This window comes from Phascolarctos cinereus, unplaced genomic scaffold (genome assembly GCF_003287225.1).
Source record: "Phascolarctos cinereus isolate Bilbo 61053 unplaced genomic scaffold, phaCin_HiC Scaffold_5;HRSCAF=322, whole genome shotgun sequence".
Classification (NCBI taxonomy): domain Eukaryota; kingdom Metazoa; phylum Chordata; class Mammalia; order Diprotodontia; family Phascolarctidae; genus Phascolarctos; species Phascolarctos cinereus.
The window spans coordinates 125785049-125797595 of NW_027555958.1; the positions used below are offsets into that span (position 1 = coordinate 125785049).

Consider the following 12547-nt stretch of genomic DNA (forward strand, 5'->3'; position numbering starts at 1 on the left):
GAATAGGTTGAAGCTTCTCCCTGAAAAAGAGAGCTATTTTTTTAATACCAACCTTTTCTCATGATGATATATGACTGTGTATCATGTACACTATATTCTTAAAAGAATTGAAATGATGAATGGTACATATACTCTGTTATAGTATCTTCATCATCTCAAGAGAAAGCAAGGAAGGTATCCACCAGCACATTGGGTGAATCTCCTGCGATAGACTTTAGGTGGGATGTGTATAATGTGGTTGCCCAGCTTGGATGGGTTATGTTATGTATCACTGGGGGGCAGTACCCTCATCAGTGATATCACAGATTCAGTTGAGTAGTGGTTGTTTTAAGACTTTCTCTTGCTATTACTGTTGATTGCATTTTTATACCCCCCCTACATCCTCCCCACCCCCCCGCCTCCACCTCCAACCTGTTATTCCCCTTAGCTGGGCATTTAAAACTCTTCCACAATCTTGACTTCTACATTTCTAGTTATATTTCATACTACTCCTCTTCATGAGCTCTTATGGACTCCTTGCAAATCTTCAAACTCAGTACTCCATTTCCCACTTAAATGTATTCACATAAGCAGTTTTCTGTGCCCAGAATAAACTCTTTCCTCATCACTGTCTCTGAAAATCCTTATCCTTCTTCAGTACTCTATTTGGGTGCTACATCCTCCGTGAAACTTCCTATTTCCCCCCCTCACTTCCAGTAGTTAATGTTGTCTCCTAATTTTCCTTGTATTAGATTTAGTTGTATAGATATTATGTTCAGTAGAAAACAGTCTCCCAGAGGGCATTGATTTCATTTTGATTTTGTTCCCCGATCACTGAAAATAGTACCATGTGTTAAGTTGTTTCCATCTGTGCCTGACTCTTTGGGACCTCATTTGGAAGACAAGTTTTCCTGACTCCAGGCCTAGCACTTTATCAACACTGTGCCATCTAGCTGCACCCACCTTGCGCATGGTTGGTGCTTAATAAATGTTTTTGAAATTTGTTGAATTGTTCCCAGATAATTCTTTTAAAAGTAGCATATTGGGGGCAGCTAGGTGGTACAGTGGATAGAATGCCAGCCCTGGAGTCAGGAGGACCCGAGTTCAAATGCGTCCTCAGATACTTGATACTTACTAGCTGTGTGACCCTGGGCAAGTCACTTAGCCCCATTGCCTAGCCAAAAAAAAAGGTAGCATATTGATAGATATGTGTAAAGAATCAGGGGAAAATACATTTTTTTTTGTTTAGTTCTAATAATTAGCCTGTTCTAAGCCAATTTAATTTGTGCTTGTTTATTGTTGGTAAGGGTCTGCTTGATGAATCGATTATAAATGTCCCTGGAAGTAGCCTAGTAAGCTTCATACAAAACTTTATTTTTAGTCTCTCTTCCTATAAAGTAGTGAATAACATGACCAGAATAAATGACCAAAGTCATTGTAGCAATCATTTTTTAAAAAATGACATTTGTTGATAAGCCGAGGATTAGAGAGTCATCTATGACACTCTAATGGGATAAAGTAGCTTGTTTGCTCCTAAAATTCAGTAAATGAAGCAAACATTTATTAAGGTCCTACTGTGAATAAGGCACTGTGCTAAACCGGGGAGAGATCTAGTTAAGATACAAGATGTAGGTGCAGGAAGCTTATTGTCTAGTGGGGAGAGAAAACATGTGCACACCTATAATACTAGTCAGAATGTGCTTAGTATAACTACAAGTGCTAAGAGAGCTGAGGCTTTCCCTTCTTCAGTCTTCACTTGAGGGAAATGGAGCAGATGTGATTTAGGGGAGAGGTAAGGACAGGAAGTGTGATGGTATCTTTGTTCTTGCAGTGACAACTTTTGTTCCCTATTTCCTCTCCCCTAATGATTGAGTAGGAGAAAGCTGCTGAGTAGTATTGGGTGGGGCTGTGTGTGTGTGTATTTGTATGTGTCTGTGTTTCTCTCTACTCCTATTCCCCCCCCAATATTGCTCTCGAATATTAAAAGCCTGACTCCTAGTCTTCCACACTGTGAACAGAAATAATTTCCTTAACTTGCTTTTATGTGGGTCAGTAACAATGAGGAGTGGACGCTTGTTCTTTTTTCAGTAATTGGTGGAGAGAAATAAAAGTCTGCCAAGAATTCTTAGCATACTGGAGGCACTAAGGAAAAATGCAATCTCTCCTTGAGGGCAGGGCTGTCTAATTTTCCCATCTCTCATTATACAACAGACTTTTGCTTCACTTCATTCCACTGCAGAACCGCACTGATTCTGTCTCTCCCAATTGATGGTGGGGCTGAGTATTGCCAGATTATTTTTCATGAAGCTTTCTCATTTATAATCTGACAGAAATCCATTTCCTTGAGGAGGTAGAGGTAGTCTTAAATCTTCATACAGTAGGAATTCAGTTTCATTTCATACCTTTCCTATTTAATGAATGTGACTGAATTGGAATAGACTGAATAGTTTGGTCAGGTTCATTTTAGGGGCTCATCTTTGTCCCCAAAACCATGTGGTGGATGTGGAAGTATCATTTCAGTTATTTGTGGGGCATATTTTGTTCTTAGTTTTCTATTTACGTATTCTTTCTCTCCAATAGAATATAAGTCCCTGGAGGGCAGGGACTCTTTACACATTATTCCCTTTATACTCTAAGGTCCAAATAGCCTTTTTGCTGTTTGTCACAAACAGCATTCCATCTGTCATCTCCATGCCTTTGCACAAGCTGTCCCCAATGCCAGAAATCCAGTCCATCCTCACCTCTTCCTCTTAGAATCCCTAGTTTCCTGCTATATGTGATCTTTCTTGATCTCTGCAGCTACCAGCGCATTCCTCTTGAAATTAACTTCACATCTAATTTGAGATTATTTTAGATATGCTTATATATTCTTATTGTCCCCACTCATAGAATTGAATTTTTTAAAGCCAGGTCCTATATTCTCAGTACTTAGCACAGTGTCTAGCACATGAATAGTTGTTAAGTTCAATTGAATTAAAATTGTCTCCAGTATTCTTATCATATCAATTGTGATTGGCCGTGGCTACAGTCTTTGTAAGCTGACTTTGTAAGTTGACTGATGGCATGTTTCTTGCATCTGTTCACATAAAGAAAGTTCTTATTTCGACACCAAGATAACCTTGAGTCAGACGTGTATCATGAAAAAAGTGTTAACGTGGAGAAACTTTTCAAATCTAGGATCATTTTGACAATTAAATCCCAAATCATGTGCTTGAATTCAGTCTGAGGGTTGGAGTGACTCATGGTGAATAAGGCTATATGGAAATCAGATGGCAAAGTAATGGTATTTAACATTTAGCAAACCTTTTATTTAAGCAGCTTCTGTTGGGAGAGAGAAAGTGTAGGCAATCCAGGGTTCTTGCTCTCATGTAGCATCTACATTTCTTGTTGAATGTTGGTAAATGTTAACTACTCTGAGCATGGTGGGCATGATATACAAAACCACAATGTCAATCAGTGCCTGTGGAGACTAGTTGACTTTACTCTGATCTGTGACTGAATGAATACTGACACTCTCACTGTGACCATCTGGCTCACAAATGTTACAATGGCCTTGAAAATGGAACTGAGGGTGAGGAAATAGTTTCTCTATTAACCATCCTGGTGAAAAATGTAGCTATTCTTATTAAATTCTGTAATAATATATATATGGATTTACAAGGAAATGTGTTTTGCATGACTACACATATATAACATACTATGTCAAATTGCTTGCCTTTGCAATGAGGATGAGGAGGGGAGGGAGAGAATTTGGAACTCAAAATTTTATTTTATTTTATTTATTTTTAATTTTTTTTAGGCAGTTGGGGTTTAAGTGACTTGCCCAGGGTCACACAGCTCCTAAGTGTCAAGTGTTTGGTCTGAGTCTGGATTTGAACTCAGGTCCTCCTGACTTCAGGGCCGGTGCTTTATCCACTGCACCACCTAGCTGCCCCAAGGAACTCAAAATTAAAAAGAATGTTAATGTTAAAATTATTTTTACATGTGATTGGGGAAAAATAAAATATTAAACTTAAAAGAATAAAGAAATACACATGGAGTCTTCATTACTTTTATTCGTGTATGTGGTATTTCTCATTGCCAAAGAGAGAAAAAGCAGGATGTGCTGGTTAACAAATATCAAATGCCTACTGTGTGTTAGTCAGTGGTAGGCAATGGCCATACAAAGGAAAATGGAGATGTTTGCTGTCAAGGAGCTTTCATCCTACAGTTTGTTGTACACATCATTACATTCAGTAACAGCGGCCATGACTGGAGTGATTGCTGTTTGTCGCTACCTGTGGTTCAGATGTGGTGATGAGTGTTTCTCCAGGATTCAGCCAGACAGGTGCCTGTGGTACCTTGCTTGACACAGTTCTGTTTTCTTGTCGTCATAGTTGATGCAGCGTGCAAATCTTTTTTTCTAAGCAAATATGATTCTTAGTTGATATAGCTTAAATTAGGTCCCTTTGAATAAGTATTCTGCCCCAAATGGGAAGAAAAGGACCCCTTACTTGGGTTAACGTTGAGCGGTTTGGTTTTTTTTTTTTTGAGATTTTGGGATGTGGAATTTTTATAGTTCTTTTAATAAACATTAACTGGAGGTGTTAGATTTTTCTCTTTCAACTCAGAGGACTTGAATGTGTGGAAAAAATGACAAGTTTTCAAGACCTTGGTATTTAAAGACAGGTGTGCATGGGCATATAGCCACGTGATGACTAATGATTACGTGTGAGTTTCCCCCATAAGCTTCATTATGCTTATGGGTTCTTTTTCATTACTTTATACAGATTATGCATAGAGACTAACATAACTGTGCTCTAAAGTTAATTTGATCCTCTAGATTTCTATTTGCCACTGAAGTGTGACTTAAAAAATAAATATAAAAAGTAGTTGGAATAATTTTTAAAAACTGAAGTGATATATTTTTCTGGAAAGGTAATTCCCCAGTAGATAGAGTGCTGGGCCTCAAGTCAGGAACACTCATCTCCCTGAGTTCAAATTTCCCCCTCCACATAGCAGAATGACACGGTTTTGTGGGGTATGGCAGTCATTAGATCTTAAAGCCTTTTTGTAGTAAATCTCTAAATTTGAGGGTGCTGTCATTTTACCCTGCCCTTTCTAAAGACAGCTAATTAATTATATGATAGTGTAAAAAGGACTGGACTGAGAATCAAGAGACTTGAGTTCTCATCCCTGTTCTGCTACCAATCACTTGTGTAACCTTAGACAAGTCACTAAATTCAGTTTTACCAACATTTGATAAATACTTCCTTTGCACTGACCAGCCTTCCATGTCTGGGATGTACCCTTTTCTTGTTTTCCACCTTATAGAGATTCTATAATATAATTTTGTTCCTTGAAGGAACAGCTCAAGCACCATTTTCTATGTTATTGGTTCTCAGAGGGTAGTCTATGGACAGAGAAGCCCTTTTATGGGGACCACAAAGTCAAGATTATTTTTCTTAATAGTACTGACATTATCTGCCCGTTAAAATACTCCTCCCTTTTCTAACTACATTATACGTTTGTGTGAGGCTGGATTTGTTTTATGTGTTTAATCCAGAACAGCATGTCTCAACAGACTGACTGTTGAAGTAGATATGAGAATCTAGCTGCCTTTTATTAAGCCACACATTAAATAGATTTGCAAAAATATGTAAAATAATATTCTTACTAAATTTTTGTTTTTGAATGTATGTTTTCATTAAAATGCATATTATGTGTAATGGACTTATTTAAAAATGAATTAATACAAAACATTTAATAAATTTTACAGTTTTAATTTATATGGTAAATATGACTAGATATAGCCCACATGAAAATTCTTAGGGTTTCTCAGTAAGTTTAAGAGTATAAAGGGGTCCTGAGACTAAAAAGTTGGGGAACTATTGTTCTGTATAAATCCTTTCCTCATCCGTCACCCTCTCCAAATACCAGTGCCCTTCCTCCCAAACTACCTTGTGTTTAACTACTTTGTATTCATTTATATTTATTCTGTATGTACTTGTTGTCTCTCATTAGAACTTGAACTCCTTCCCAGTAGGAGATTGTTGCATCGTGTTTATATATAGGGCTTAATACAGTGCCCTGGCATTTAGCACATCCTTAATAGAGAATGTTTATTGATTGAGGAATGAATGAATTTATTAAGTTCTTACTATATGCCAAGCAGTATCCTGGGGGTGGATATAAAAAAAAGAACACAGTCCTTGTTCTCAATGAGTTCACGCTCCCTAATTGGGGAAGGACAATACATGGAGGAGAGAGATTGATAATAGGACAAATAGAAAGACCCAGAAGTCCTAAGAAGTTGTTTATCTGTCCTACAGCAGCAGCTTACCACCATTGGGAAGGGGGGCCTACTGGTTGGAGTAGAGAGGGAATTCTAGTTTTCCTTCTGCAAGGATAGGGATAGGGGCTTCTTGCCCAGATTGGGGGGATGGAGGAGGACAGCTCATTGTCAGGAAGGGTGAAGTTAATCTGTGGAGGCCAGAAGGGAGAATAGTATCCATCTGTTAGCTATCGCTGGACCTCCAGGTGCCTCAAATGGGATAAAGATTAATTGATTGATTCCTATGAGTAGGAATGCAAAAATGAAGTAACAAGTTCCCGACGTTTAAGTGTTCCCCTCATCTTGGAGGGGGTGCCACAGAAGAAATAAGTATGCAAATAACAGAACTCTGAGAAGGTAAATCATATGCAGGTAGAAAAATTCTAGAATGATTTGAGAAGTTAAGGGAGGGAGACCATCCTTGTAGTTGATATTAGGGTTGGATTCATTGAGAAACCAATTTGGGCCTGTAAAAAAATGAGAGTTGTTTTTGACTGTTTATAGTATCCCTTCCAAATCTAAGATTCTCTGCCCAAATGTTCATGGTTTGCTGGGATTCTTATATAAAATGGAAGCTCAGCTAGCAGCCCAGTCCTTTCCTCATACAGGGGCTTTATAAATAACCTCATTTCCACCCGCCACCCACCCTTATCCTCACCTCCCCTTTGATGATTTCAAGATTGACTTATAGAAATTCACAAGTTTTTCTCCTTCCCCCAAATATTGGGAATTCCTGGTTAGAAAATTTTAGCATATAGGGTTTTTTTTGGGGGGGTGATCATGGATGTATTACATTCTGGTTTTTAATCAGTGGCTGATTTAAAAAGAAAACAACACTAAGTAGTATATGGATATAGTGAAGTTGACAACTTGGTAACTAACCTCTCTTTTGAAGAAGCATGGTTTTGTATTACAAAGCTGCCCACCTAACCAGTACTTGTTATTTTATTAATGGAAACTTCTGCATGACTGAAGGTTAAGTGATGCATGCTTTTTCTCATGGTACTGTTACAATAATGAAAACTTTTATAAGCACAGATGAAGCATGCTAACGTGCTGATTGTGTTGAAACCACATGATCTCCTAATGAGCTTGCTGTTAATCCCCAATCTTCTTTTTAGCTGATGATAATAAGGCACATGGAAACATAGGAAATATTTTACTTAATGTATAACTGTATAAATATTAGATTTTAAGGGAAAATAATTAGAGATTAGTGGTGGGGGGAAGCCCTGAAATTAGTAGAAATTTGAATATATGGTTTATCTTCCCAGCCTGGCTATTCATACCTTGGACAAATCACATAATTATCTAGGCTTCAGTATTCTCATCTGTAAAGGGAAAGGGGAAGAGGAGTGGTGGATGAGATGATTGCTAAGATCCTTTAAAATGGTAGGATTGTATAGTCCTAGGAGAAGCAGATGAAAGTATTGCTATTGTACAGAATTATGGTTTCTTAAGAAAAACATAGTTAACAGGTTTAAAAATCTTGTGCAAAAAAGGCATCACATCAACAAAATAATTATTGTGAAACTTTTATTATGAGGTGCTATAAGAACCATGAAGACATAGTTACTTATCTTTGACCTTTTTAACAGCTTTAAGAATTTGCTCCCTAACATTAATAGAATGATATTCAGTAGTTCAAGTGAAAATGCTCAAAATGGCCATTTTTTTTTTCATTTTTGTATGTTTCTATTTCATTGGGTCATTGATTTGTAAACATTTGGTAGTGATTTTAAGATGAATTTGACTAAAGTTGCTTTGTACAGTTTTATCTTGTAATGAAACAGAGCTACTTCATAATGACTTTTTATGTTTTTTAATTAACATCTGGCTCAACTAGTTCTAGGTCCCCAATCCATTAGCTCATTAATGCTAAGGCTGAGTAAGATCTCTTCATGTGATTTTTTTTTGTAATGTGATCACAAACTGAAAAGCTAGCCTTTTTCTTTGTCACTATTAAGTTAGATTGGAGTCTACATTTATGCTCCTCTGTATTTCATAGTGGCGCTGGCCTTCTTTAAGAATGAATCAAGGAGGGGCAGCTAGGTGGCATAGTGCATAGAGCGCTGACCCTGAAGTCCAGAGGACCTGAGTTCAAATTCAGCATCACACCTAACACTTGACACTAGCTGTGTGACCCTGGGCAAGTCACTTAACCCCAATTGCCTTAAAAAAAAATGAATCAAGGAAGCAAACATTTATTAAATGCCTGCTGTGTGCCCAGCACTATGCTAAGTGCTTTACAGATATTATCTCATTAGATCCTTACGACTACCTGGTGAGGTAGGTGCTAAAATATTATCCTTATTTTACAGTCTAGGAAACTGAGGTAGAAAGAGTTTAAGTGACTTGCCCAGAGTCCCAGAGCTAGTGTATCTAAGACTGGATTTGAATTCAGGTCTTCATGACTCCTGATTCAGCTCTCTATCCACTGTGCTACTCAAGTGCCCCTAGGAAAGGTAAAATATATGAATAGATTATTTTGCTGGATGACAAACTAATTAATAACAGGACCTTGATTGAATTATAAAATAATTTCACAGTTCACACTGTGGCCAACAGGTCAGGTCAACAAATATTTGATTAATTTCCTAGACCAGAATAAATTTTACGCTATACTGCACCCTAAAAGCAAATGACACCTGCTTATATTTAGCATAGCAGTAAGAAATTTGAGTATAGTGTTTTACTGCTGTTAAAATATTTTGGCAGATTGTCAACATTAGCCCTTTTTTAGAGATTTCAATCTAATAAATGAACTTAAGTAGTGGGGCTGTTGGTTATCAAGTAAATTTGGAACATTGTCAAATATTTAAATTTAGTACTGCTTTAATTTAAAAAATTTTGAACACCAACTACAGCAGTGTGATAAGATGCCTTTTAATATTTTACAATAAGGCAAAATTTGTAATAGAACTTTGGAGTTAGATCTGGATTCTGATTCTGGCTCTGCTGCTAAATTAACTTTGTAATCTGGGACCAGTCGCTCTCTGTAGACCTCAATTGCTTAATCTGTAAAAGTGAGTTAAGAGTCTAACCCTCAAGGGCCTTTTTAGTTCTAATGTCCTTTCACTATAATTTCCTTGGAATTACTTCCTTCAACCTTGAGACAGTTACCTCTAGAAAATAGATATCTTATCGCAAGCTTGAGTGGAGTCTGTTGTATTAGTATACAACCCAGATCCTCTCTAAAAAATAAAATGAAGGGTTTGGGGAGTTAGTGGCGATGGAGGGCCTTTGACTATACTTTTTGATGTTTCTAGAATTGGCATAAGTTGGAATAGAAGGAAAGATGTTCAGGAATGGGTTTTGAAATTTGATGTGAAAAATAGAAAGTTTCTGATTTTATAGTTTTCTCAGCAATAAGCAGTTCCACAAACATTTATTAAGTGGGTTTCATGTGCTAATAATTATTAACACCAGGGATACAAAGAAAGGCAAAAACACAGTCCTTGACCCTCAAGGAGTTGGCATTCTGAAGGGGGGATGACAGTATACAAACCTATGTACATACAAGATATACGTGGTATATAGTTATCTGTTTCATTTTATAATACTTTGTATCTTTGGAGAATTTTAGTTTTGCTTAAAAACTGGCAGATTATAAAATTAAAAAGTCCTAATACTTGTAATGTCACCACCAGCAGAAATTTCAAGTTAACTTACAGAGAAGAATAGAACAAAATTCTAATTTTTTTTATAAAGGCAAAACGCTATTGTCTTGTAAGAGTCCCTTATAGTTACTATTTGGGGTAGATAGAAAGAAATTCTGAGTTCTATGTCAATAACAATAATAACTAATATTTATAAAATACTATATGCTAGGTACTGTGCTAAGCTTTTTACAGTTATTATCTGACTTGATCTACAAAGCAACCCATGGAATAGGTGCTATTATTAGCTCTACTTTACAGATGAGGAAAGTGAGACAGAGGTTAAGTAACTTGTTGAAGGTCACATAAGTTTATGAGGCCAAATTTGAACTAAGGTATTTCTCACTTCAGGCCCAGCAGTGTGCTACTAGCTTCCCCATTAGCATTTGGGAATTAATTTATATTCATATAGAAGATACTCAGAGGAAGCATGGCTTGGTGGGTAGAGAGCCAGTCTGCCTTAGAGTCAAGAAGACCTGGGTTCAGATGCTCATTCTAACACGTTTTATTTTATGCATTTAAAATACCATCCTGAGATGGTATCTGGACTTCACCAGACTGCCAGAGGGGTCCGTGACATAAACAAGGTTAAGAACTACTGCTCTAAGCTAACCATAAGTAATTGCTACCACTGTAAATAATGCATTATTTTAATATCTTCATTATCCCTTTCCTGAATGTATAGATTTCAACATTCCTCAGGGAAAGGGCAGTGAAATACAGGGAAGTGTTTTCCTCAAATAGCTGTAGTTCACATCCCTAAATATCTTTGGTTTTCAACTACTGGGCCATGTGACCCTGGGCATGCTTAACCTCATTTAACCTCAGTGCCCTAGGTTACTGTCTAAGATTTTAAGTATCAGACAACCAATAGCACTTCTCTCTATAAGTCTGAGTATCAACAAGAACTAAACAGTCGTCATTCAGTAAGTATTTATCAAGCACCTACTGTGTGCGGCACTGTGCTAAGCGTTAAGAGGAGCCCAGCTTTTGAGATGCTGGTGCTTTTCTAGTTCACCTGTGCTTTCACCTGTTCTTGTTTCTTTTTTGAGGGAGGATAGCAGTTAATGCTCTCCCCTCCCTCTCTGCATGCCCATTTCCTTTAGGTTAATGTTGAGAACAAATGCAGAGGTAACACTTGTGCTTTGATTTTATCTTTAGCATCCACGGTGACCATGACTACTGAAGTCGGTTCCAAGTCCGAAGTGAACAAGCAGGCCGAGCAAATAGGATCAGACGCTGCCCAGGAGAAACCTGATGAGGAAGCATCAGAAAGTCAACAGAATCCCTCCTCAGAACCGGAGGAGGAAAAAAGTCCAGCGTCCCCCACTGCCACCGTTAGCAAAAGCAGCCCCCGGAGTCAGAAGAAGGAGAAGGATCCCTCAGAGAGTCGGGGCATCTCTCGCTTCATACCCCCATGGCTTAAGAAACAGAAGTCGTATAACCTGGTAGAGGCCAAAGATGGAGTCGAAAGGAAGGAGCCCACCGAGGCTGTTGTGGAAGAGCCCGTAGTCGAAAAAGATGAATCCCTTCCAGAAGAAGGGAGCGTGGCCAGGGGTGACACAGAGGAAATCGTGGAGAGAAGACGGCAGGAGGTTAGAGTTGATGATAAGGATGAGAAGCATTCAGTCAGTAGTGCTGAGACACAGGTACCTTTAAAAAGATGATTTAGAACTATTAAAGGGACAGCTTAGTGATTGCAGCCTGAGAAATAAAAAGGACTTGTCAGTCTTTAAACACTCAGAATTCCTCTAGTCTGATAAGAGCATCCATAATACTTTAGGAACCGGTCTGTACCTGGAGACCCTTAAGAATAGGATTATAGGATATAGAAGCTTAGAAATTATGCAGTTTAATTGCTATATTCTGCATATGTATTCTGCATGCTGTCTAGAGGAGGAACGTGACTTAACTAGATTTACACAGCTAGTGGCAAAACCTTGCATGCCCTTGGGCAAATTATTTTCCCCCTCTTGCCCTCAGTTTCCACACCTGTAAAAATGAGGGGGATTGGATTAGATAAAGCAAGATATATTGTCTCTAAGGTTCATTCTAGTTCTTAACTCCTGTCATCCTGTCCTTGCTTGATTTCAAGTCTGTCCCTCTTTTACATGTACCACTCAGTGGTAATTTTTAAATCAAGGTAACTTTTAAATTAAGTTATAACTTGGGATCAATTCGAGCCTGCTTCCTCTTAGTTTAATTTAGATATTCATTTGACTAAAAGGAAGAAGGCAGCGTGGTACAGAGGAAGGGGCATTCATTGGCTCTGAAGTCAGGAGACCTAGATTCAGATCTTAACATCAATCACTTCCTACTTTCGTCACCTTGGACAATTCACTTAAGCTTTCTGGGCCTTAGTTCCATCATCTCCTGTCTGTAATGTGAAAAGATTTGAATAGATGGCCTTTGAGGGCCTCTTCTGTTGCTACATCTATGATACTTTGAAAGTAAAACAAACCCAGAGATTCCTATTTATTTTTATCCTTTGTCAACTTTTTGGCAATACTGTGCAAAGATTTTGGCTGTATAAATTAGATGTCTTTCTTGTGGTTTGAATAATTAATTTTTAATTATCAGTATGGTTTGCATTGTT

The 12547-nt window shown here is 37.8% G+C and overlaps 1 protein-coding gene across 17 annotated transcripts in view; it reads left to right on the forward strand.

The window, feature by feature from the left end:
* Positions 1–12547, forward strand: part of EPB41L2 (erythrocyte membrane protein band 4.1 like 2) — a 266227-nt gene that overhangs the window by 102380 nt on the left and 151300 nt on the right. For all 17 annotated transcript variants that reach the window (XM_078155137.1, XM_078155138.1, XM_078155140.1 and 14 more), the window contains one exon: positions 11113–11600. In XM_078155137.1, the coding sequence (XP_078011263.1) occupies positions 11127–11600 (474 nt within the window). In that variant the 5' untranslated portion in view covers positions 11113–11126. The remainder of the gene's footprint in view (positions 1–11112; positions 11601–12547) is intronic.